General features: G+C 38.8%; 1 protein-coding gene across 2 annotated transcripts in view; it reads right to left on the minus strand.

Annotated features, from left to right (window-relative positions):
* Positions 1-27,888, minus strand: part of ltn1 (listerin E3 ubiquitin protein ligase 1) — a 117,538-nt gene that overhangs the window by 57,610 nt on the left and 32,040 nt on the right. The window contains exons 8-12 of one of the 2 annotated variants that reach the window (XM_069890026.1): positions 27,010-27,200; positions 22,638-22,785; positions 21,140-21,931; positions 18,059-18,100; positions 17,068-17,257 (exon numbers count right to left, since the gene is read on the minus strand). In XM_069890026.1, the coding sequence (XP_069746127.1) occupies positions 17,068-17,257; positions 18,059-18,100; positions 21,140-21,931; positions 22,638-22,785; positions 27,010-27,200 (1,363 nt within the window). Of the gene's footprint in view, positions 1-17,067; positions 17,258-17,649; positions 17,693-18,058; positions 18,101-21,139; positions 21,932-22,637; positions 22,786-27,009; positions 27,201-27,888 lie in introns of both variants that reach the window. The other variant, XM_069890027.1, reaches the window with a different exon arrangement.

Consider the following 27,888-nt stretch of genomic DNA (forward strand, 5'->3'; position numbering starts at 1 on the left):
ATACTTACTTTATATATTCAGAATAAATTATTGTAAGTAGTAATAAATTAATAATTAATTTTATTGTTTACCCATTTAAGTGAAAGTCACTTGTAAGTGAAAGCCGCCAAAGATAACCATACATTGCCTTTCCTTCCATTATTTCATTATTATTAAGAAAAGTTGGGAAGAATTAATGCTTTACAAAGTATCAGATTATTAATCATTGTGGAGTATATAAGTTCAAGTGTATCTTTAAGGTCTGATTTCAGCTACATTTTTGTACCAGGCTCAATAAAATCTATTCTGTTGACAGCTACCTTTGCTACTTGCAAAACAGTGATTTCAGAGTCTCCAGGCATAATGCTAGGGTTTAGAATGCTGTTGCTAGATGCAGTATTAAGACAACAGGTGGTGTAAAGAAGATAGCACATAAGGTTCTCTCAGTCAAATGGCAAAGATAACAGGTCAGAGCCATGTTGTAAGCCAAAGAGTTGAGCTAACTTATCAGTTTGTTCTGTTTGAGCAAAGAGTGGAAATGTTACCTCAGGTACCAAATGAAACAGTGAAAACATTGACAGGACATTTTAATTAAACAGTAATATACCAAATAGATGCAGAACTGTGATTATTATAGTTATAAAAGTAATTAACTTCTATGTTAAACTTTATGAAACAGTTAAGTGCATAAGAGATTACACCAAGAAGATGGTCATCAAGAATAATGTAATAAGAATAATGTAAAGACAATTATGTTAAAGCAACAATTATTGAACAGCAAGCATAACCAGATCAGCACAAGGCCTATATGGAGAAGTTACCCCTGGATCACCATAGAATGGAGTTGAAATTTCAGAGATTTAAAATGGAAATTTCAATGAAATAAGTGACTAAGACAAAAGTGAATTTAGATTTTGAATTTAAAAAAATTTTTTCACACTATGAACCATATTAACCAAAATACACACAAATATTTCCCTCTTGAATATACACAGTGTCATTTTCTCCCCTTTTCCCCCTCCCTTCCCACCCCCCTCCAAATCCATTAAACGTTCAACATATACAATACAATAAACCCATTAAACAATGTCATCACACAATGAAAATAAACAAGAAAATTGTGTCATCTACTTTTACACACTGGGTCAGTTCATTTCATCTTCTTCTCATTCTATCATTTTAGGGGGTGGAGGTCCGCAGTAGGCCCTCTCTGTTGTGTACGGTTCCCAAATTTGTTCAAATAATGTGACCTATTATTTAAATTATATGTTATTTTTTCCAATGGAATACATGTATTCATTTCCATGTACCATTGCTGTACACTCAGGCTCTCTTCTGATTTCCAAGTTGACATTATACATTTTTTTGCTACTGCTAAGGCTATCATAATAAATCTTTTTTTGGGCTTCATCCAGTTTAAGGCCTAATTTTTTACTTATATTACTTAGAAGATCCCTGGATTTTTTGGTATGTTGCTTTTTGTGATTTTATTTAATACTTGATTTAGATCTTCCCAAACCTTTTCCCCTTTCTCACATGCCCAAATTGCATGTACTGTTGTTCCCGTTTCCTTCTTACAGTGAAAACAACTAGCTGATAATGTTGGATCCCATTTATTTAACTTTTGGGGCATGATATATAGCCTGTGTAACCAATTATATTGTATCATGCGTAACCTTGTGTTTATTGTATTTCTCATAGTTCCGGAGCATAGCTTTTCCCATATTTCATTTTTTATCTTTATGTTTAGATCTTGTTCCCACTTTTGCTTGGGTTTATAGCTTATTTCATCATTTTCTTTCTCTTTCAGCCTGATGTACATGTTTGAAATAAATCTTTTAATTATCATTGTGTCTGTAATCACATATTCAAAACTGTTTCCTTCTGGTAACCTCAGTCTGCTTCCCAATTTGTCCTTTAAGTAGGTTTTCAGTTGGTGGTATGCAAACATTGTACCGTGAGTTATTCCATATTTGTACTTCTTTTGTTCAAATGATAATAAATTATTTCCCAAAAAACAACTTTCTATTCTCTTAATCCCTTTTCTCTCCTATTCTCTAAAGGAAAGGTTATCTACTGTGAAAGGGATTAGTTGATTTTGCATCAATAATAATTTTGGTAGTTGGTCATTTGTTTTTTTCCTTTCTACGTGAACCTTCTTCCAAATGTTGAGCAGATGGTGGAGTACTGGTGAACTTCTATATTCCACCAGTTTTTCATCCCACTTATAAAGTATATGTTCTGGTACCTTCTCCCCTATTTTATCTAGCTCTATCCTGGTCCAATCTGGTTTTTCCCTTGTTTGATAAAAATCTGATAGATATCTTAATTGTGCTGCTCTATAATTCTTAAAGTTTGGTAGCTGCAAGCCCCCTTGTTTGTACCATTCTGTTAATTTATCTAGCGCTATCCTCGATTTTCCCCCCTTTCCATAAGAATTTCCTCATTATTTTCTTTAGCTCATTGAAGAATTTCTCTGTTAAGGGAATTGGTAACGATTGAAATAGGTATTGTATCCTTGGGAAGATATTCATTTTAATGCAATTTACCCTTCCTATCAGTGTTAGTGGTAAATCTTTCCAATGTTCTAAGTCATCATGTAATTTCTTCATTAATGGCTAATAAATTAATTTGTATAGATGGCCTAGATTATTATCTAGTCTAATACCTAGGTATCGAATTGCTTGTGCTTGCCATTTAAATGGTGATTCTTTTTTAAACTTTGTGAAATCCACATTATTCATTGGCATCACTTTATGGCATTGATCTTGTACCCTGATATTTCTCCATATTCCTTCAATTTCTTATGTAGTTCTTTTATTGATAATAATTCTGGTTGTTAAGTATACTATGATGTCATCTGCAATTAGACTGATTCTATATTCCTTCTCTTTTATTTTTATCCCTTTTATTTTATTTTCTGTTCTTACCAGTTCTGCCAATGGTTCTATTGCTAAAGTGAACAGTGAGGGAGATAGTGGACATCCCTGCCTAGTTGACCTGCTTAATTTAAATCGGTTTGATATATATCCATTTACTGTCACCTTCGCCATTGGACCGTTATATAATGGTTTAATCCAATTAATATATTTCTCTGGTAGGTTGAACCTCTGTACTACTTTGAATAAATAATTCCATTCTACCCTGTCAAAGGCTTTCTCTGCTTCTAAAGCAACAGCCACTGTTGGCTTCTTATTTCCTTGTACGGCTTGGATTAAGTTAATGAACTTACAGACATAGTCCGTTGTTGGTCTTTTCTTAATAAATTCAGTTTGATCTAGTTTTACTATTTTTGGTACACGGCCAATCTGTTTGCTAATAGTTTTGCTATTATCTTATAATCTGAGTTAAGTAGAGATATTGGTCTATATGATGCTGGTGTTAGTGGATCTTTCCCCATCTTTGGTATTACTGTAATTATTGCTGTTTTACATGAATTTGGCAAGTTTTGTGTTTCTTCTATCTGGTTCATTACTTCCAGGAGAGGAGGAATTAGTAACTCTTTAAATGGAATTGAAACTCTTTATAGAATTCTATTGGGAGACCGTCCTCCCCAGGCGTTTTATTGTTCGATAGCTTTTTTTAATGGTTTTATCAATTTGTTTTGCTCCTCTTGCAATTTCGGTAGTTCAATTTTAGCTAGAAACTCATCTATTTTGTCTTCTTTCCCTTTGTTCTCAGTTCGGTATAATTGCTTGTAGAATTCCTTGAAGTTTTCATTGATCTCTGTTGGGTTATATTGTAATTTGTTTGTCCTTTTTCCTTGATGTCAATGCCATTCTTTTAGCTTGTTAAGGTGCCAAGCCAGTATTTTGTGCGTTTTTTTCTCCTAGCTCGCAATACTTCTGATTTATTTTCATTATGTTCTTTTCCACCTTATACGTTTGTAGTGTTTCGTATTTTATTTTTTTGTCCGCCAATTCTCTTCTTTTGTTGTATCTTCCCTTGTTGCTAGTTCTTTTTCTGTCCTTACTATTTCCCTTTCCAGCTGTTCTATTTCTCAATTGTAGTCCTTCTTCATCTTAGTTACATAACTTATTATCTGCCCTCTGATGAAGGCTTTCATTGCATCCCATATTATAAATGTGTCTTTCACTGATTCTGTATTTATTTCAAAGTACATTTTAATTTGGTGCTCAATAAATTCTCTAAAATCCTGTCTTTTAAGTAGCATGGAGTTTAATCTCCATCTGTATGTTCTTGGTGGGATGTCCTCCAGTTCTATTGCTATTAACAGGGGTGAGTGATCAGATAACAATCTAGCTTTATATTCCATTTTCCTAACTCTCCCTTGGGTATGGGCTGACAACAGGAACAGGTCAATCCTTGAGTATGTTTTATGTCTACTCGAATAATATGAGTATTCCTTCTCCTTTGGGTGTTGTCTCCTCCATATATCCAAAAGTTGCATTTCCTACATTGATTTAACCATAAATTTGGCTACTTTGTTCTTTCTGCTCATCTTTTGTCCAATTTTATCCATCTTTGAATCCAAATTAAGGTTAAAGTCCCCTATCAATATAGTCCCCTATCAATATATTCCCCTATGTATCTACAATCTTCAAAAAAAAAATCTTGCATAAACTTTTGATCCCCTTCATTAGGTGCATATATATTGACCAAATTCCAGAGTTCTGAATATATCTGACATTTTAACATTACATACCTCCCTGCTGGATCTATTATTTCCTCCTCTATTTTGATTGGTACATTTTTATTGATTAATATATCTACTCCTCTGACTTTTGAGTTATATGATGCTGCTGTTACGTGCCCTACCCAGTCTCTCCTTAATTTATTGTGTTCCACTTCAGTTAGATGCGTTTCCTGCACGAATGCTACATTATTTTTTTCTTTTTTCAGTAAATTTAATAGCCTCTTCCTTTTGATTTGGTTATGTATTCCGTTAATATTTATAGTCATATAGTTCAATATGGCCATCTCATACTTTGTTTACATCTAATTTCCGATTCCTCACTGCCACCTTTCCCCTTTTCCCCATTTCCATTTCTCAGTTTTCTTTGTTTGAACGCACTGTATGACAACACTTCTAAAACATAAAATATTTCAACCATTCCCACATCTAAAATTCCCTCAACCCCAAGTGCCCCCCCCTCTCTGAGTTGCCCCTTGTCCCTTGCCGGGCAACCACAACTCCCCTCTCTGTTCAGACTGCTATCCCGTTTGCAAGTGTCAACTGATTTCACAGTGACTGTTATTCTCTCCCACCCAACCCCCTCCAGAAAAGACTTTTATCTTCACATTACAACAAAGCTATAGATTGATGCAAATAGTTCATTGATTTTTAAACATATGAATTAACCAGTTGTGACCACCCTGCTGTTTAATAAGATAAAGTAATCTGATTATTAATTCTTCTTTTCCATCAATCCACAGCAATCTTTTCTTCAAGAATCTCTCCACTTCTGCCTTAAAAGTATTGAAAGACTGTGCTTCCTCCGCCCTTTGAGGAAGAGAATTCCAAAATTTCACGATCTTCTGAGAGAAATATTTAGAACCTAATCTTTAACTTAATGAGCAAACCCTTTTTTTTTTTTTTTTACATACATTGACCTTGTTCTAGATTCTTTCACAAGACAAAAACATTCTCTCCGGATCTAGCTAATGAAAACTTCTCAGAATTATGCCCCCTTTAACTCTTTTAAACTTCAGCAAAAACAAGCCTAGCCTACCCAATCATTCCTCATAAAGCAATCTACCCAATCCACATATGGTTTAGTAAAACTGAATTGTCCAATGCATTTTACTTCTTCCTTAAATAAGATGACCAATATTATATACAGTACTTCCTCCCCCCTTCTCCTTCTGCAGGGACCGCTCCGTCGATGACTCCCTTGTCCACTCCTTCCTTCCCACCAATCGTTGTCCCCTTGGGACTTACCCCTGTGACGGCAGGAATGCTCCACTTACACACCTCCTCCCTCAGCACCATTCAGGGCCCCAAACTGTCCTTTCAAATGAGGCAACATTTCAGTTGTGAATCTGCAGGGGTCATCTACTGCATCCAGTGCTCCCACTGTGATATCTTCTACATCAGAGAGGCTAGACGCAGACTGGAGATCACTTTGTTGAGCATCTCCGCTCTGTCTGCTGCAATAACGTGGATCTCCCAGTGGACACCCATTTCAATTCTCCATCCCACTCCCTTGCCAACATGACTGTCCATGGTCTTGTACTGCCAGACTGAGGCCACCCGTAAATTGGAGGAACAACACCTCATCTTCTGACTGGGCACCCTCCAACTAGTTGGAATTAATAATGACTTCTTTGGCTTTCATTAAAATCCCCCACCACCCCTTTGCTTCTCCATCTCTCCATTGCCTGTTTCATTTCACACAGACATGAAAAATTCCACCTAGATCTTTATCACATCCAATTTACACCTTTTGTTGCTTTGGATTCCTCTACCATTGTTTGAATTTTGAGACTTTCTGATATGTCCTGTCCCCTGATTTTTCCTTGAAGGGCTCAGGCCAAAATATATTTTTGTCAAAAAAGATCCTAGATGAATTCCTCCACCATTTTGGTGTTTTTACTACAGTTTCTCCAGCCTATCGTGTTTCTCACAGTATTCCAGGCATTGTTTCATCAATATCTGATCTCATCAAACCTCCCTACTTCTGTACCTGATTCCCCAGGAATGAAGAATAATATTCTAATGAGGTTTCCTAATTCCTAATTGCACCTACATACCAACCTTGCATGAATCATACATGAGGACATTCGGTAACATCCCACCATTTAGATAATCCACTTTTTTAAAAATAACAAAAATATTCACAATTATATTCTATTTGTCAGAATTTGCCCTCAAAGTATATTCCCTTTTTCCACAGTTCAGAGACAAAAGTATTTTGTTGATTTATTTTTTTTAAAGGGGAAGCAGTGTGGAGTACAAAGATAAGTGTGCCATTAAGAACCCAGCATACATTGCCCATCAGATTATGCTTTTGAAATTCCGTTTTCAAGAAAGGATGTTCTATTGATAACCCTTCCTCTATTATTTCCTCATGTAAACAACAGCACAAAAGATTTTAAAATCACCAAGATAAAGAACAGAAACAGGACAATCCTGCTGTTCAGGCTTCTAGAGCCTATTCCACTGTTCAATTGGATTGTGATTAATCTGTATCTTATCGTTCTTTGCCCATTTTTGTTCCATACTCTTAATAGATACTCTTACAAAATCTGTTCAATCTCAGAAACCAAAATGTCAGTTGTTCAGCATCCTTGCTGAATTCTAGAATTTCAGATTTTATTCAGCCAGCAACCTTGACCTTCTAACTTCCATTCCATTCTCACTTTCTATTCTCTTGAAGCTTAATGCAAGATAAACAGAAAAGCACTTCATCATCTAAAGACGTCACGAATTTTTGGTGGAAAGATTTAATGCAATAATGAGCATTTTACTTTCAGTTTACAGATTCAAAGCATTTCACTTTTTAATTTAAAACAATTATTTTTTTGATCATATTGACATCAGATCAACCTTTGTTTCTTTGCAATCCATATCATCTTTTATCAACTTGCATCATAATTTTTTAATCATTGAATTTTTTTTCCCAGCTCTTCATGATTGTTTTGTTTCCTACCCATATTTGACTGCATCTTTCCACCTAGTTCTGGGTCACTAATAACTTTTTCTTTCGCTAAAAATCAGAGTATTTTCAGTACATCTCATGGTAAAATTCAACATTTTCCATGTGGCGGCCCACTGCCACAGCAATCAAGCTGGCGTTCTGGGCAGCGAGCGCAACCAAAGGCCAGAAGCCCGCAGAGCGACGCTGGCCCCGACAAGCGAACCAGCAGGCAAAGGGCAAGGGCAGCTTAAAGGCCAGCGACCCCAAAATGGCACTGACTTTGCTGCACAGCCAACAGACAGGGACAGCGCGTGTGGAAGAAGGGAATTGTTATGCAGAAAAGTATCCACGCATGGGAAACCCGCTTTTGTTATGCGGGTTGTGGCGCCAGTAAAGGGGGGCAACAGCAGGAATGGTATAAGAGTCGGGCCTGAACTCCCAATAAAACAAAGAGCTTAACCTGACTACACTACATTTGTGTGTCTTCTTTTGAGTAGTGCGCAGCTACAATTGGTGACCCTGATGGTTTAAACAGCATCTAAACCCAGCAGCAGTTCACGCAGTCACTCTCACGCTACTGACCTTCTGCATGAATCAACCACATGTGTGGTTTGACCAGGCTGAGGCACAGTTCTAGATCCAGCAGAATCCACCTGATACTACCATGTGGTGAGCACCCTGGACCAGCATATAGCAAGCCAGGGGGCCACTTCATTCATGAAACCCCCCCACCTTCGGCAATCGCATACACTGCCTTGCTGATTGAGACCTTCAGGCTCTCACAGCGTGAGAGACATCTGCTCCACCTGGATGGACTAGGGGACAGGCCCCTGTCGGCTCTCATGAACATGATGCTGGCCCTCCTGGGCAAGCACATCATGTTTGAGTTGTCATTCCTGGAACAACTGCCCAAGGACGTCCAACTGCTCCTAGTTGATGCAGACTTCAGCAACCCCCGGAAAGTCACAGCGTGAGCAGACGTTCCGTGGATACAGAAGAGAGTGTCTTTGGTATCCATGGGGCTCGTCACTAAACCTGTGCAGACCAACCAAGAGAACAGCAGCCCCACAGAGAAGGCGATCCCAATGACCAGTGGTGTTTCTACCAACAGAGATAGGGCACCGAAGCCAGTGCAGGCCACCATGAATCTTTCAGGGAATTGCTGGGGCCAGCTGTTGTTAATGGCCATGACAGCTGACCAAGACAGCCTCCTGTATGTTTGGGATCGCTAGTCCGGGCAATGCTTCTTCATGGACACAGGAGCAGAGGTCAGCATCCTGCCCCCATTGGGACAGGACACCAGAAACAGGCAGTTGGGCCCCATGCTGAGGGCTGCCAACAACAACACAATTTGGACCTACGGTATCCACAAAGTCCAACTGCAGTTTGGAGGTAGCGTTTTCTTATGGATGATCACGCTAGCCACAGTGGAACAACCGCTCCTCGGGGCAGACTTCCTGCATGCCCATACCCTGCTCATGGACCTCAAGGGGCAGAGATTGGTCCACGCCAAGAATTTTCAAACCTTCCCCCTCAAAGACACTAGGCTCCTAGCACTCCACCTGGACTCCGTACAACGATCAAACAATGAACACGCCCGGGTCCTGGCCGAGTTCCCTGCAGTGCTTACCCTTAATTCACCACAGTGATGCCTTGACATGGAGAACAGCACTACATCCTGACCCAGGACCTGCTGCTCCACACGAGGGCAAGACGCCTTCCTCCAGAAAAGCTCCAGCTGGTGAAGGAGGAATTCAGGAAGCTGGAGGAGCTTGGCATCGTATGGCGGTCGGACAGCCCATGCACTTCTCTACACAAGGTACCCAAAGCATCTGGGGGTTGGAGATCATGGGGCGACTACCGCCGGCTCAACGAGGCCACAACACCGGATCGGTATCCTGTGCCTCATATCTAGGACTTTGTGGCTAAGCTGCACAAGGCAAAGATCTTCTCCAAGGTGGACCTCATGCAAGGATACAATCAAATCCTGTTTCACCCCTATGATATCCCCAAGACCACCATCATCACCCCATTTGGCCTTTTTGACATGACAGCAACTCATGGATACAGTAGGCCGAGACCTGGACAACACCTTCGTGTACCTGAACGACATACTGGTGGCAAGCAGGAACCAACAGGAACATATGAAGCACCTCTGCAACTGACTGAGCGAGTTTGGCCTGATGATCAATCCAGCCAAATGCCAGTTTGAATTGGAGACCATCGACTTCCTGGGCCACAGGATAACCAGTGAAGAAGCCACATCACTACCCAGTAGAGACCATCCAGAAGCTTCCTAGGCCCAACACGACCAAAGAACTACAGGAGTTTGTGGCGATGATCAATTTCTATCACAGGTTCATCCCCACAGCTGCCAAGATCATGCAGCCCTTGTTTGTCTGGATAGCAAGCAAGGCAAAGGACATCACCTGGGATGAGGAGTCAGTGGAGGCTTTGTGAAGGCCAAGGAAGCCCTGGCGGGCATTGGTCTCCTAGCACATCCCAGGGCAGACGTTCGACCGCCCCTTACGGTGGATGCCACAGGAAAGGCGATCAGCGGAGTTCTGGAGCAGCGAATGGAAGGAAGGTGGAGACCGCTGGCTTTTTTTTGAAAATATTTATCATTTGCATCAATACAGAAAATGATTCAATAATACAGTAACTATTGTAAGTCATACAAAATTATACAAACCTTAAAAAAAAATTTCTCCCCAACCCCCCCTTTTGTCAAAAAAGATGAAAAAGAAAACATATATATTATTCATTGACTATTTTTTATAATTTCTAATTGAGAGGGGTGGGTATGGTGGAATTTTATTCATAAAATCCATGTATGGTTTCCAAATTTTTTTAGTTTTCAACTCAATTTCTTAAACTATATGTAATTTTTTTTTATAAAGGTATACAATTTTGCATTTCATTGTGTAATTGAAATGAACAAACCCTTTTTTTCATGCATTGACCTTGTTCTAGATTCTCTCATAAAACTAAAACATTCTTTCCAGATCTAGCTAATGAAAATTATGCCCCCTTTAACTCTTTTAAACTTCAGCAAAAACAAGCCTAGCCTACCCAATCATTCCTCATAAAGCAATCTACCCAATCCACATATGGTTTCCACATTACCACTTTACATTTCTTTGTAGTCACTATTGCTATATTTAAAAGTTTTTCTTGATATTTATTCAATTTCAGTTTAAGATCTTTTTCAGATATATTCCCAAGTAAAAATATTCTTGCATCGATTTAATTATAAATTTGGTTACTTTGTTCTTTCTGTTAGCTTTTTTTTCCAGTTTTATCCATCTTTGAATCCAAATTAAGGTTAAAGTCCCCTATCAATATATTCCCCTATGTATCTACAATCTTCAAAAAAAAATCTTGCATAAACTTTTGATCCCCTTCATTAGGTGCATATATATTGACCAAATTCCAAAATTCTGAATATATCTGACATTTTATCATTACATATCTCCCTGCTAGATCTATTATTTCCTCTTCTATTTTGATTGGTACATTTTTATTGATTAATATAGCTACTCCTCTGGCTTTTGAATTATATAATGCTGCTGTTACATGTCATATCCAATCTCTCTTTAATTTCTTGTGTTCCACTTCAGTTAGATGTGTTTCTTGTACGAATGCTATATCAATTTTTTCTTTTTTCAGTAAATTTAACAGTTTCTTCCTTTTGATTTGGTTACGTATTCCATTAATATTTAAAGTCATATAGTTCAACATAGCCATTTCATACTTTGTTTATCTTTCCTTTCCGTTTCCTCATCATCACCTTCCCTTCTTATCCATTTCTGCTTTCTTTTTTTGAACACATTATAAGACAACATTTCTAAAACATAAAATATTTCCATTATTCTCATATCTAAAATTCCTTTAACCCCAATAGTCCCTCCCCTTTCTGAGTTGCCCTTTGTCCCTTGTCGGGCAACCACATCTCCCCTCTCCATTTGGATTTGCGAATCCGCTCGCAAGTGTCAACTGATTTCGCAGTGACTGTTATTCTTCCCCACCCAGCCCCCCCAAGAAAAGATTTTAATCTTCATATATAACAAAGGTCACTCTCTTAATTCCCTTTCTTTCCCTTCTTCGTTCTTACCTATACTCTATTTTTTATATATACACACACACATATATAAATATATATAAATATATATATACATACACACACACACACACACACACACACACACACACATATATATATACATACATACACATATATATATGCACCTACATACACACATATAGTTTGTTGTCATTTTTGTTCTTGTTACATCTCTTCATCTCTCTGTCTGTTTTGTAGTTGTTCTGTAAATTTTCGTGCTTCTTCCGAATCCGAGAATAGTTTGCTTTGCTGCCCCGGGATAACTATTTTAAGTACCGCTGGGTATTTTAACATAAATTTATAACCTTTTTTCCATAGGGTCGTTTTTGCTGCATTGAACTCCTTCCTCTTCTTCAGGAGTTCAAAACTTATATCTGGATAGAAAAATTTTTTTTGACCCTTGTATTCCAGTGGTTTTTTGTCTTCTCTTATTTTTTTCATTGCCTTCTCCAATATATTTTCTCTTGTTGTATATCTTAGGAACTTTACTAGAATGGATCTTGGTTTTTGTTGTGGTTGTGGTTTAGGGGCTAATGTTCTGTGTGCCCTTTCTATTTCCATTTCTTCCTGTAATTCTGGTCTTCCTAGGACCCTGGGGATCCATTCTTTTATAAATTCTTTCATATTTATGCCTTCTTCGTCTTCCTTAAGGCCCACTATCTTTATATTGTTTCTTCTATTATAATTTTCCATTATATCTATCTTCTGAGCTAACAGCTCCTGTGTTTCTTTAACTTTTTTATCAGATTCTTCTAATTTCTTTTTTAAGTCATCTACTTCCATTTCTATGGCTGTTTCTCGTTCTTCCACCTTGTCTACTCTTTTTCCTATATCTGACATGATCATCTCTAATCTATTCACTTTTTCTTCTGTACTTTTTATTCTTCTTTTTATTTCACTGAATTCTTGTGACTGCCATTCTTTTACTGTTTCCATATATTCTTTAAAAAAAAATATATCCATGTACTTGCCCTTCCCTTCATCTTCCTTTTCTCTCTGTTCTTCCTGCTCTTCTTCTGAGTCCACTCCAGGATCTGTGTCCTTTACCTCTGTCTCTTCTGGTTTTCTTGTTGGGTTGTTTATTTTATTTTGTTGGGTATTCTTGTTCTTCTTATTTTTATTAAAAGTGTCCTGGTGTTGGTCTTCTTTCTCTGGGTTGGTCATCTGTTGTTTCTTTGATTTCCTATTTTTATTCTCTTCCTTCTAGTTCTCGTTATTTTCTATGTTTTCCTGTTGAGAGTCTTGCTGTTGTGTTGTAGTTGTCTGTTTCAGCTGTGGAGATTTACTCCTCAGCTGGTCCCCCCTCCCGTCAGTGTTATTTTTGTCTTGCACGGTTGCGCACTTTTGTTTGGCTCCGTGAGCCATTTTTGTAGTCCTGAGTTCGGGGTTTCCACTGACCTCAGGGAGCGAGCTTCTCTCTCCACGGCGGGCCTCCTCGTACCGGTAAGGCCTTCACCTTCCTCCTCCGATGTCCTTCCTTCTTCTTTTCTTCCCGTTGTTTTTGATTTTTCTTTCTTTGCTGCCATTTTCTCCACACTTTCACTTTCAATTTGTTATGGTTTCTGTGTTAGTGCCTTTGTTTTTTCTCTACATTTTTTTTACTTTTCTGGAGAGGGCTGGAGTTCCCCTACCGGCCACTACTCCATCACATGACTCCTCTCATGGATCTTGGTTTTTGATGTGCCTGTGGCTTCAGAGCTAGTGTTCTGTGAGCCCTTCCTATTTCCATTTCTTCCTGTATTTCTGTCGTTCCTAGGACCTTTGGGATCCATCCTTTTATAAATTCCTTCATGTCTGTGCTTTCTTCACCCTCCTACAGGCCCACTATTTTTATGTTGTTTCATCTATTATAATTTTCCAACTTATCAATTTTATGAGATAACATCTCTTGCATCTCTTTAATTTTTTTGTCACTTTCTTCCAATTTTTCTCTTAAGTTATTTACTTCAATTTCTACAACTGTTTCCCATTCTTCCACATTCTCTACTCTACTGTCATTACCAGTTCTAACCTTTGCATTTTATCTTCTGTTCTTTTCATTTTCTTTTTAATTGCATTAAATTCTAATGATAACCATTCTTTTAATGACCTCATTTGATCTTCAAGAAAGACTCTATCTATATTTTGTCCATCAGTTTTACCTTCTATTTCTCTGTGAAGATATTGGTCGTCTTCTTCCTCTTCTTCTGTGTCTGTACCTGTATTTGTGTCTTCTTCTCTTCTTTGTGCCTGTGTCTCTTCTGCTTTTTCTGTGGATCTGCTTGCATCTCTTTGTCGGGCCTCTTCTAGCTGGTCCTCTTCTTGCTGGTCCTTCCCTCTTGGGCTACTTCTCTTGTGCCTGCCTGCCGTTGATCTTCTTGCCAGTCGTCTCTCCGTCTCTCTTCCACGTCGCTCCCTTCTCTCCTGCCTTTCTCATCTTCCAGTTGAGCGCCCTGGTGTCGGGCGTCCCTCAGCTGATCTGGTTGGCCCCCCTCCCATCGGTGTCCTCTTTTTCCCTTGTTTCCGTTGGTTGCGCACTTTTGTTTGGCTCCGAGAGCCATTTTTGAAGTCCACCGGCAGGTGAGTTGTGATTCCGCAGGGCAGGCACTGACCTCTGGGGTCGGGCTCACCTCACCACCACAGCGTCCTGTTCCTTTGTGCAGGTAAGGCCTTCTTCTTTGGCAATTTTTCTACTTTTTTTATTCCAGTTGTTTTTATTTTCTCCTTCTTGGATGCCATCCTCCTTCTCTTCTCTGTAACATTAACTTTTATTTCTTATATTTTATTTTTATTGTGCTTTGTCTTTTTCTAACTTTTTTCCTGTTTTCCTGGAGAGGGCTGGTTTTCCCGACCAGCCACTACTCCATCACATGACTCCTCTTCAACCGCTGGCTTTCTTCAATAAACATCTGTGGCCTCCAAATTTGAAGTACAGTGCTTTCGACAGAGAGCAACTGGTGCTGTACTTAGCCATCTGCCACTTCAGGTACCTAGAGGAAGATCTCAAGCCCCTGACTTTCACCTTGGCTAAACCCTCAGACCCCTGGTCAGCCCGCCAGCAATGACACTGTCTTATATCTTGGAATACACCACAGATGTAAGGCACATCCCCAGCAAGGACAACATAGTGGCCAACACACTGACCAGGCAAAGTATCCACGCGCTATCAAGGGGCGTGGACCTCGTGGCACTGGTGGAGGTGCAACACAATACAGGACTGCCTGTGGAGGAAAATCTGAACACAAAGGATTAAAGGTTCACCCATAAGTTGTTTACAAGAACATACAAGAGTCAGTTGCATATTGCTTAAGTAGAGGCTGGGAACTTCAAGGTAACGATTTATCTGCAGATACACTTATCTGCAGACATGATAAGCTTTGGAATTCTGTGAAACAATTATTAAATTATTGCCAAATGTTGACAATGATAAACTATTGTCAGGTTGACTGCAACAGGAAGGCCACATGCAGGAAGGCACTGCCATTTATGGTATATAAACTCTGTTAAAACTGGCTGTGAACAGAGCAAGCTCAGGCTGGATGCTGGGCATGCTCTCCAAGATATCTTGCTAATAAAACTCTTCCGAAGTGTTACCCTGGTGTCGGTAGTTGATTCTTTCTCCACAACACTGCCACATTAAGAATGCAGCTCCAGGACATCCCAGTTGGTACAGGTAACACCACCTATCGTCACGGCGGCTTGGAGATGGCAAGTTTTCAATTCCATCCATGGATTGGCTCACCTGTCCGGATGGTGGACAGCAAATATGTGTGGTATGGATTGCAGAAACAGGTCAGTGGGTCAGTGAAGGCGTGCACACTGTGCCAAACAACCAAGGTACAGCGGCATACCAAGACTCCACCTCAACACTTCAAACCCGTGGAACAAAGGTTCAACCACATCCACGTGGACATAGTAGGACCCTTACCAGTATCCCAGGGTTTCCGCTATCTGTTCACGATGGTCAACTGTTTCACTAGGTGCCCAAAAACAGTCTTGCTGGTAGACACGTCCTCAACCTCGTCTGCTAGGGCCCTTATCTCGCTCTGGGTGGCACGGTTCACGTTACTGTCCCACATCCCATCCGACAGAGGGGCGTAGTTCACCTCCAATCTCTGGTCCGACCTCGCCAGCCTGTGGGGTGCCCAGCTGCATCACACAACAGCCTACCACCAGTCCAATGGGGTTGGTGGAACACTTCCACAGACACCTCAAAACTGCATTCATGACCAGACTCCAAGGACCTTACCAGGTAGACAAGCTACCACGGGCACTGTTGGGAATCTGCACTACACCCAAGGAAGACCTCAACACCTCTTTGGCCGAACTCGTCTACAAGGCTCCATTGCTGATCCTGGGAGAATTCGAACTATCCCCAGGTGGACAGCAGGACGACTCTGCAGCATCCCACAGCAGTCTGAGGGAAAGACTCGGCAACCTGGACCCAACTCCACCAACCAGACATGGATATGCAAGGACCAACATACCCAAAGACCTACAAGACTGTGAGTATATTTTAATTCACGGGGGTCCACATCGTCCACCACTACAGAGACCATACAAGGGTCCGTTCCGGGTCATCTGCAACAGGGCTATGTTCGAGCAGGAGGTTGGAGCCAAGATGGAGATCTTCACCACAGACAGACTGAAGTCGGCACACCTGGTTGAGACACCACACCAGCACTATGCCGGAGGGGCAGGTCACCGAAGTCTGCAGAGACTTTGCTCTTTGAACTAAGGACAATACTGCCTATTTTGGGGTGGAAGGGGGTTCATCTAGCAGCCTGCTGCCGTGGTAATCAGCTGGCGCTCTGGGCAGCGAGCGCAACCAAAGTTCAGCAGCCTCCGCAGCGACACTGACCCCAACAAGCGAACTGGCGGGCAAGTGGCAGGGGCAGTTTAAAGGCGAGTAACCCAAAAATGGCACTGGCCTTGCTGCACAGCCAACAGATGGGAATAGCTTGTGGGGTGAAGGGAATTGTTATGCAGAAAAATACCCGCGCGTGGGAAGTCCGCTTTTGTTATGCGGGTCGTGACATCAGTAAAGGGGGGCAAAGGCCAGAACAGTGCAAGTATAAAAGTCGAGACTAAGCCCCCAATAAAACTCAGAGCTTAACCCGACTACACTATGTGTGTGTTTCTTCTTTCGAGTAGTGCGCAGCTACACCCATACCATTGGTAAATGTTTAAAAGTTCCCTTATTTCACTCCTTAAATTTATTAAACTGCAATTTTCAGGATCTGTCCCTTTATTCTGATTTCCTCCACCATAGGTAATAAATTTATCTTAAATCCTTCATTTCCTAAACAGCACATTCAGTTAACCTGTTTAACATGAGGAAATAGAAGTTTTAAGGAACTCCTATTTGAATGCTTCTGTACTCACCATTATTGGTGTGCTTGGACAGAGCAAAACCTAGCAGCATCCAGCTATTTGAGTCAAGTTTTCTTGGCAAAGAACCTGTTGTTACTTCCATTGTACAGAGCTCATCTGCTAACTGGACTAATTTTTCTCCAAAAACATCTCCTTTTAACCAATCAGATATCGCAATATACTTAATTGGATCCATACTTGCCTGAGAGAAACAGGTTAGAAATAAATTTGGTAAATATTATCAGGCAATATAAATGATCATTTATATAAAAGAGTATGTAAATCCAGAATATTCTCAGACAATTGGCATTAGCATGGATGGGGGAGGCAGTTTATGAATGTGCCAGTTGCATGAAAATTGCTCAAAAACATTATTGTACATCAAACACCAATACTTTGTGCATCAACCTTTGAATTAAATTGCAAAACAACATTTCATTATTTTCCCCTATGAAATAGCATTTGTACTGTATTCTATATTTTAAGGATAAATAGTTTTTGAATATGTTATGAAATTCTTTAATATTCTTTGAATTTTTTTGTCAGTTGTATAGTAATTCCTGATGCACAAATACCAGATAAGCAAATGCTTACCTGCACTGAAAGTTCCTTTTGAACGTGCAATGTTTCTAAGATTCTGGGTATAATGTTATAAACAAAATAAAATAGTTATTTAGGTTCAAGTTTCATTGTAAAACTATTAATGTTACGCAAGTTTCGGTTATGCCTGTAGGAATTGTTGGAAGTGACTAGAACTTTCAATTAAACTGGCATAAGGCATTAATTAGTGAAAACATTAACTTTTATATTAGTTATTGTTTCTTTTAATCTGAATATTTTCAAGTAGGATGCTGACAACATTCACAAGTATGAATTAAATTATGTTCTAATTTTTTGAAAACAGAATAAATACAGATTTAATTTCAAATTCATGTTGACCTTTTATGATTCAGTAAAAATGTCCTGAAGTAGGTTTTCTGAGACACTTTCTGAGAAAAATTACCTTCTGTATAAGATGAAATGAGATGAGGTATCCTTGTTCCATCTGGAATGAAAATGTTAATTCAGTAAAAAGGTAGAATTAAAACAATTTTCATTTTTACAGTAACATATAAATTATTCCTTGATATTTCAGACATCAGATTAAAAAAGAGACAAAAGCTTATTTAGGTGGATGAATAAAAGATGATACACAGTGAAGCAGAAACAGTTTTATAAAGGAAATCTAAGGTATATGCAAGGATATCTATTAATGGTGGGGTAATGGTGGGATGTAAGTCTACAGTCATGACAGAATTAGGCTGAGCAAAGCAAGGAATGCATTTTAAATTTGGGACACTTATAGACCCAAAACTTATTTTGATCATAAAAGATAGAATGGAAAGCTGAATGGGAATTAGCAAAGCCAAAATTTGGAGGAGCTCAACTTTAAAAGGAAGTGGAAGATGTTCAGTGTCTGAACAGGAGTGATGAGGGTTCAAATAATGGTTTCAGCAGCAGATTGTTTGAGGCAGAGCAGAGATACATTACATAGCCAATTTATAACGAAGTGGCGATGGGCTTCAAATAGGAAACCAAAAGTTATGAAAAGCCTGATTCAACCCACATCATCAACTGGAGAAATGAGAAAAATCAACATGTAAATATTTAATTTATGGTGATAACCAAATACTGTACATGTGATTTTGTCTTTCTAATGTTTAAATGGGTCATGCAAGACAGATGCTGGGTAAGCAGTCTGACAACCAAAAGACAGCGGAAGAGATGAGAGTTATAGTTGAGAGTTAATTGTTTCAGGAGAAAAAGCGGAAAAGTGCTGCCCAAAGAGAAAGAAATACAAAATGAAAACTAAAAAAGAGAGGGTAATAACAGGTCAGAAACTTGATTGTCACTGTGGGTATAACAACATGGTGAAGATAGAAAAATAAGAAAATACAGTTGAAAAAAAGATTAAAGAATGGTACATGAAAACAAAAGTAGAATCACAAAATGGTTAAAGGACAGAAGGACGTGGTCAGGCTGTCAAATCCACATCAGCTTTCTGACAGAGTAACAAGCTAGTCTTTCTTTTTGGATACTCATCCAGTTCTGTTTTGCAGTGCAAGTGAATTTACCTCTTCAATTATCCAGGTGGTTCTTTCTACATCTGAACATACATTGCGCAAAGATTCACTCTTAGTCCTTTGGTAAATTACCTCCCCCCCATGTTCCATAGCTCTTGATTGCTGTAAAGGCATTGTGCTAACTGCTACCCCAACTGTGCCACCTCTTTGACCCAACTTGTCCATGTCAACCAAACTAGTCCCATTTGCCTGAAGTGCCCCTCATATTCTTCTAATCCTTTCCAATCCATGTACCTATCTAAATGTCTTTTGAACATCACAATTGTACCTGCTTCCACTACTTCCTCTGGCTACTTATTCCATTTACCATCAACCCTCTTTGTAATGAAGATGCCACTCAGAACCCTTATAAATCTTTCCCCTCTCATCTTCCATCTATGTTGTCTTGTTTTAGGTTCCTAAACTGGGAAAAAGATGATGGCTATTTATCTTATTTATGCCCTTCACAATTTTATGAACCTGTATAAGATTCCCCCCACCCCCCACTCTCACACACTCCAGGGAGAAAAGTTCTAGCTAATCCATCCTCTCCTTATAATTCAATTCTACTAATTTCAGTTACATTCCTACGAAATCTTTCTGCAACCTCTCCATCTTAATGATATTTTTCCTGTAAGTGAGTGATTAAAACTACTCACACTACCCAAAGTGCAGTCTCACTAATGTCTTGCACAGTTGTAACATAACATCCGTGCTCCTGCACTCAATGCCCTAAGTATGAAAATAGGCATGCCCAACACCTTCTTCACAATCCGATCTACCTGCATCGCCACTTTCTGTTGCTTGTACCCCAAGTCCATATCTTTGTCCCACAAGACTCTTCAGGCCCCTACCATACATCGTGAAATTCATGCATGGTTTAACTTAACAAAGTGCAACACTTTGTACTTTTCCAGACTAAATTCCATCTGCTTGTCGATGGCCCACTTCCCTAGTTTATCTTGATCCTTTTGTCATCTTAGATAACCTTCTTTACTTTTGACTAAATAAGCAAATTTACTAACAATGCAAATTTATACCTGCAAATTTACTAACCATGCTAACAAAACTCTCATGTAAATTGTTAATATAGGTGACAAACAACAATGGACCCCGCACTGATCCTGCAGTGCACCACTGGTCAAAGGCCTCCAAACAAACCTCCACTACCATCTTATGATCCACCCACCATCAAACTAATTCAGTATCCATTTGGCTAACTCACCCTGAACCTTATCTAAAAATAAAGCATTGTCACATGTATAGAAAGTCTTGATAAAAGTCTCTCCTTTTGGAGTCCAATTGGACCCATATTAAAGTTAGATTTCCACTGTGTACAATAAAGACAATCCAGCAAATAGAATCTGGAGCACAAATCAAACTCAAAGGATAGGCAGCATCCATGAAAGGAAATGGACAGCTGAAGTTTCAGGTCAAGATGCTACACCTGGATAAAATAAGTCACCGTAGTTCTCAAAACTACGGACTGAGCTATCCAGAATAACCAAAATCTGCCTTTTTCTTAAAAAAAAACTGCCATGATTACATTTAATGTTAATCCAAAGTCCAGAGTCATTGCAATTGCTTCTTTAAATCTACCATCTCCATTTCCCAGCTATTCCCAAATATTCATTTCATAATCCTGCCACCTCACTTAGTTCCAACACATTCTATTTACTTTTTTATTTCCTGAAAGACACCTTGAGACATGTAGGTAATGGAAAACAAATTCTATAGAAACATGCAAAAATGAAAAATAACAGGTAATAGAAATGTAACATAAATGAAACTCAGAAACGAAAGGGTGAGAAAGAAAAAAAGAGGAAGAGAAAGAAAAACAAAATAACGATTAATGGCAATGCAAATGTTGTAGATTTCCTGATATATGTATTCAAAGGGATAAGGAGCAATAAGAATGTTTCAGACCTATTGATCCAATCTTAAAAAATTGTGAAAAGAATTCCTTAAGTTTATACACTTACTTCAGATATTTGATTCAGTATTTCCTTCTTCTCATTTTTCTCACAGCAGTGAAGAACACTGTAGAGCATATCAATCAGGCACCTGAAATCAGCTTTGTCTTCCTTCAACCAGGTGAACAGTTTTTGATATAGAAACTGTACAGCAGGATTGGATGTCATTGTTTTCACTTCATATTGTGTGTCACTCTTCCCCTGATTATTTTCCAGCAAAACAGTAAATAGATTTCTTGATGGAAAGGAGCTAACCAATGTAGCCAAGAATACAAGATGAATTTCAGAGTTCTGTTCTTTGATAAAGGTTATACATAGCTTGGAAAGTTTAGAGACCAAGTTTTCCAAAGGTACAGTTCTGGTAGGATTACCATACTGAACACATCTGGAAGTATCTCCCAAATTTTCAGACTTCAACACATTTGTCGGTTCAATTGTTAATTTTTCCAGATGGTTGCTCTTGTTACTTTCAACGCTCGTGGTTCCTTCTTCGTCAAAAAATCTAATCTTTTCTTTCTTTTTGACAGTGTGCTTTTGAGCACTCTCAGGATTTTTTAATATTATGAGTAAGGAAGACATTCCTTCCAATATATTTTTGTTAACTTCTGCACTTTCAACCTGCGACATGAAAAGCTGAGAAAGACCATCCCAAAAGGAAGGTAGCAGTCTTTGATATGCATCAGCACACTCTCCTATATTATTAGCTTGTCTTTCCCAAGCTAAAAGAGTTTCGGCTAGCTGGGAGAATGTACTGTTTTGCAGTTTGGGGTTCTTCAAAGCAGAATGTAAAAGAGGTAGTAACTAAAAAGAAAAATAAGGTTAAACTAATTCATTCTGAAATTATATTTGTAATTAAGATTATTTTTGGTTTTTAGTAAGCATATTTTCTTTTTTGTATCTTATATATAAAAATCTTCAACTGTTCAAAATATTTGACTGTCAGCCTTAGCAAGTTCAAATGGAGGGCAAACATGAATACAGCTTTACAACTTTGCACTCTAATATGTAACATTAGTTATCCCATGCAGCTGAAATTATAACAATAAAAAGAAATAAAAGTCAATAATAAAAATTATAACTTTTAATAATATTAAAAACAAGTTCAATGGTTATTTAATATTGGTTCCTGCATATACTAAACAAAGAATGATAAGTTGCAAATTGGCATCCAGGATACTCCACACAGCAAGTGATTTCTCAGTAATCAGATCTGTTGGTCAAAAAGAAAACAAACTACAGAGTACAATTTCCATGTTTAAGCAGCAATAAAATTTCACTCTTTGTCAAGAATACTGCCAGATTAAATAGAAGGGTATGGAATAAGGAAAATAAAAGTTAATGAAATGAAAACTCAAGAAAGTCTACGGTGGAAAAGTGCCACAGTACTTAGTGCAGATTGATATGTCATAAAATTCAATTTTCCTCCTCCTTCAATTTTTCAAATTCTCAACAATTCAATTCTTCACATTTTCTCAAGAAGGATCACACTCTTGCTTTTCTCAAATACCTGATTATTTATGAGCATCTGTTGAACCTTCTGCTGATGCTCATTGATTCCCAGATTCTGGCGTAGTGCAAAACGTAAACATTCTATAAATGCAACCACAATTGCTGAACTTTCAGAACTGCTCATCAAGGCACGTTCACTCAATAACCTAATCAAAACAAAATAAATTAAAGCACATAATATAACATTGCCTAAAATTAGTTTTCATTGTTATTGCTTCAAAAACTTTGAATGTTTTTTAAAAAAAAACTTTCCATATATTTATGTAATTTAAAATACACTTTACAAAAGATTCTGTAAATCAATTTTATAATTTGTAATTCAAAAATACAAAATGAGATCTCTGACAGACAAGTTTATTTCCAAAGCAAGCATTTTTATGCTAAAATCAGTCTAAGGTCAAGAAAAGTGGAAACATTTAAAATTCACAAGGCTGTGTTTAATCAACTTACTTATGAAATTCTATTCAATTACCTTTTGTGGCAATCCATTTTAAATTTAAAAAAAAGTCATGCCTTGGGTCAAAACCAAGTTGACTGTCTGGAAGTAAAGAACTGGAATATTTGAAACCTAAAAAAAACCTCATCAAGAGCTTACACAGTGCAGTTTTAAGAGGCCACATTAACCATCAGTGAAATATTTGTAAGCAAGTAGTAAGCTAGTGAAGTATCGAGCTTTCCCTGATTACACGATGAAAACCATTCACCCAACTGTGAGGAGAGAGCTTCAGGAATGCCAAAACAAGTTAAAGGAGGTCCAAGATACAAAATACTGGTAGAAGACTGTCACTAATTGTTGGGTACACTCGGCAATCTAAAATGTAAGCCCATAACCTGAGTGGAGTAGACTTTCTATAGGAACTTAAATTTAGCACTGGTTCTTTCTCTTACAGGCTTTATGCTTTCTGTGGAAATATGCCTGATTTCACAATGGCAGTCCTTCAAGGGAGTAATATTATTAACAGTGATTTAATGAAAGGTGGGTTCATTTTCTATTATACAAAATTACAAGGTAGAAAAAAATACAATTAGTGTTAGGAGACAGAAAATTCAGTTTTGAAAGCATTAAGTTTATTTCACACACAAATAGTTATGGAAATGTACAGCATAGATAAATTTAGCAGAAAGTTAGAAAAACATGAGATGCATTTTTCTATGCTATGCATTCTAATTATGATATGACTTAATGAGTGAATATACAAATACATAACTTTAGAATATAATGTTCTACTGTAACAATGTGATATTTCCTATTCCTATAAAGTCTGTATAAGATCAGAAGCTAGAGGAGCAGAAGTAGCCCATTAAGCCCACTCTGACATTCCATCATGAGCTGATCGATTCTCCCACTCAGCCCCATTCCCCTGCCTTCATCCCATAACCTTTTATACCCTGACTACTATTCAGATAACTAGCAATCTCTGCCTAAATACACCTAATAACCTGGTCACCACTGCCACACGTGGCAGTATATTCAAGAGGTTTACCACTTTCTAGCTGAAGAAATTCCTCCACATCTCTGTTTTAAATGGGCACCCTTCAATCCTGAAGTTGTGCACTCTGGCCCTCGACTCCGCTACATGGGAAACTTTGCCACATCTACTCTGTCCAGGCCTTCAACATTGGAGATGCTTCAACGAGGTTTCCCCCCTCCCCCCCATTCTTCTGAACTCCAAGGAGTACAGTCTAAGAGCCGACAAATGCTCCAACTATGCTAATTCCTTCATTCCATAAATCATTCTGGTAAATCTTCTCTGAACCCTATACAATGCCTGCACATCCTTTTTTGAATAAGGACCCCCAAAACAGTACACCATACTCCGTGAAGCCTCTTCAGTGCCGTATAAAGCCTCAACATCACAGCCCTGCTCTTATATCCTGTTCCTCTCAATATGAATGCCAACAGTGCATTTGACTTCTTCACCAATGACTCAACCTGAGGTTAAGGCCATGAAACATAGGAGGAGAAATAGGCTATTCAGCCCATCAAGTCTGGCCTACCACTGATTTATGATCTGATCCATTTTTCCACAGTCCCAATGCCCGGCCATCTCCCCATAACCTTTGATGCCCTGGCTAACAAGGAACCAATCAATATCTGCTTTAAATACACCCAATGGCTTGGCATCCACAACCCTCTGTAGCAACAAATTCCACAGATTCACCATCCTCTAGCTTAAGAAATTGCTCCGCATCTCTGTTCTGAGCAGACGCCCTTCAATCCTGAAGTTGTGCCCTATTCTATTAGACTTTTCCATCATAAGAAACGACCTACTCTGTCCATGCCATTGAACATACAAAATATTTCAATTAGATCCCCCCTCATTCTCCTTAATTCCAACAAATACAGGCCAAGGGCTGTCAATTGCTCCTCAGATGATAACCCTTTCATTCCTAAATCATCCTGGTGAATTTCCTCTAAAACCTTTGTAATGACAGCAGGGTGAATGAAGGGTAAATGAAGGAGCCACAATACTCTAAGGTCTCACTAGAGCCTTGTAAAGCCTCAACATCACAACCCTACTCTTATACTATTCTATTACTCTCGAAATGAATGCCAGGACTGCATTTGCCTTCATCACCAACTCAATATGCAAATTTACCTTCAGGCTATTCTGCACAAGGGCTCCCAGGTCCCTTTGCATCTGGGTATTTTCAATTTTCTCCCTATTTAGAAAATAATCTGTCCATTTCTCTACCAAACTGTATGTCCATATTTGTATTTCAACTGCCACACACTGCTCATTCTCCAAATCTGCCCAAGTCCTTCTCCAGCCTCCCTGTTTCAACACTACCTGCTCCTCCACCTACCTTCTTAACATTTGCAAACTTGGCCTCAAAGCCAAAAAGAAGTACTCCCAACACTGACCCCTGTGGAACACCACTAGCAACAGATAGCCAACCAGTATATGATCCCTGTATTCCGAATCTCTGCTTCCTGCCAATCAGCCACGCTAGTATGTTTCTTGTTATACCTTGGACTCTTATCCTGTTAAATAGCCTCATATGTGTCACCTTGTCTATGATCTATAAATCCAAATACACAATATCCACTGCATCTCCTGCTTGTCACTTCTTCAAAGAATTCCAATAGGTTTGTCAAGCAAGATTTTCCCTCAAGGAAAATCTTGTTATGTGCCTCCAAGTACTCTGTTACCTCATCCTTGACAATCGACTCCAACATCTTCCCAACCATTGACTTCAGGCTAACTGGTCTATAACTTCCTTTCTGCTGCCTCCCTCCCTTCTTGAATAGTGGAGCAACATTGTGAATTTCCAGTCCTATGGAACCATGCCAGAATCCATTGATTTCTGAAAGATCATTACCACTGCCTGCACCATCTCTACCACTACTTATTTCAGAATCCGAGGGTACAATCAAATGGTGTGGGAGACTTATCTGCCCTTAGATCATTCAGCTTGCTAAGCACCTTCTCCCTTGAAATAGTAATTGCACTTACTTCCCTTCCATGACAACCTTCTCTATCTGGCTCTCTGAAGACTGATGCAAAATACTCACTTAGTTCCTCTGCTATCACCTTGTCTCCCATTATTCTTTCTCCATCATCATTCTCTAATGGTCCTATATCTACTCTCACCTCTCTTTCACACAAAGCTTTTTTTTAAAAAAATCCTCTTTGATATTATTTGCTAGCCTACTTTCATACTTCACCTTTTCCCTCCTTATGATTTTTTTGCTACCTCCAGCAAGTTTTTAAAAACTTCCCTATCTTTACACTAATTTTTGCCTCTCTTTTGCTTTTACATCTTGTAGGCCTTCTACAAATTTTCTCTCTTGAGATCCAGTCCCAACCTGGTTTTCCCAATCTACTTGCATGTTAAAATCCCCCATGATTGTCATAACATTGCCATTTAGAAACATCTTTTCTCTTTGCTGTTGTAATTTGTTCTCCATGTCCTTGGCTACTGTTGGAAGCCTGCATATAAATGTCAGCAGTTTATTTTCACCCTTGCCATTTCTTAACTTAACACATAATGATTCTATATCTTCAAATCCTATGTTGCTTCTTTCTAATGATTTCACGTTATTCCTTACCAACAGAGTCACCCCTCTGCTTATGTGCCTATCATTTTGATGCACAGTGTATCATTGGACATTCAGCTCCCAATGATATCCATCCTTTCGTCACAATTCCATGATGGCTACAACATCATACCTGACAATCTGTAGCTGTTCAACAAGGTCATCCACTTTATTTCTTAAGCTGTGTGTATTTAAATACAAAACCTTATATATCACCATCACTAATCTTAAGACAAAAATATCAAATAAAGTAGCTTTACTTAAAAGCACAATATTCTACATAAAAAAATGGACTATCATAGCTTGGGGATAATTGAAGAAAGCATACCCCTTGGCACAGGTACTGAAGAAAGTGGTATAAAATTCCATCTTTGGTACTATAATCTCCTCTGGTAATTTGCTAAAAAATGGTAGAAGACTCGGATAGATCACAACTGCATGGCCTTGGCCACCTTCTTTAAGTACTGTCCATAGCTTGGGCAAAACTGCCTTCTTTGCATTTACATGGGTCCAACAATCCTATTAGTTAAAAAAAAAGGGTAGTGTTAATAAAATATCATTCACAGGATGAAAAAGGACCATGTCAGTAAAAGAACAAACACAAGAAGTTTGCTGACTTTTAAAAATATATACAATGCTTTTAATGTTGTGTGATGTGTGAATCCAACATATCCGGGAGTCTTGTGGCACTTATACCTTGATGATTGCTACTACCCTCCGAAGGAAGCGTTCCCCATTGATGTTCTCGATGGTGGGAGGGTTTTGCCTGTGATGTCCTGGGCTGTGTCCACTACCTTTTGCAAGGCTTTATACTTGAGGATCTTGGTGTCCCCATACAAGATTATGATGCAGCAGGTCAGCACACTTTCCACCACACATCTGTAGAAATTTGCCAGTGTTTCCAATGTCCAAACCTCCTCAAACTCCTGTGCAAGTAGAGGTGCTGACATGCTTTCTTCAAGATGCCATTAATGTGTTGGGTCCAAGCAAGATCCTCCAAGACAGTGACTCTCAAGTATTTAAATATGCTCACCCTCTCTGATCTCCCAATGGATCATACACTGCTTTTCCCTTCCTGAAGTCAACAATCAGCTCTTTGGATCAACACCATCCAGCACACACTCTTTTCTTGCTGCTACCATGAAGAAAGAGGTATAGATGTCACAAAGCTCACACCATAAGTCACTACAGAAAAGTCTGCAGAGTA

This window comes from Narcine bancroftii, chromosome 7, assembly GCF_036971445.1.
Source record: "Narcine bancroftii isolate sNarBan1 chromosome 7, sNarBan1.hap1, whole genome shotgun sequence".
Taxonomy (NCBI): Eukaryota; Metazoa; Chordata; class Chondrichthyes; order Torpediniformes; family Narcinidae; genus Narcine; species Narcine bancroftii.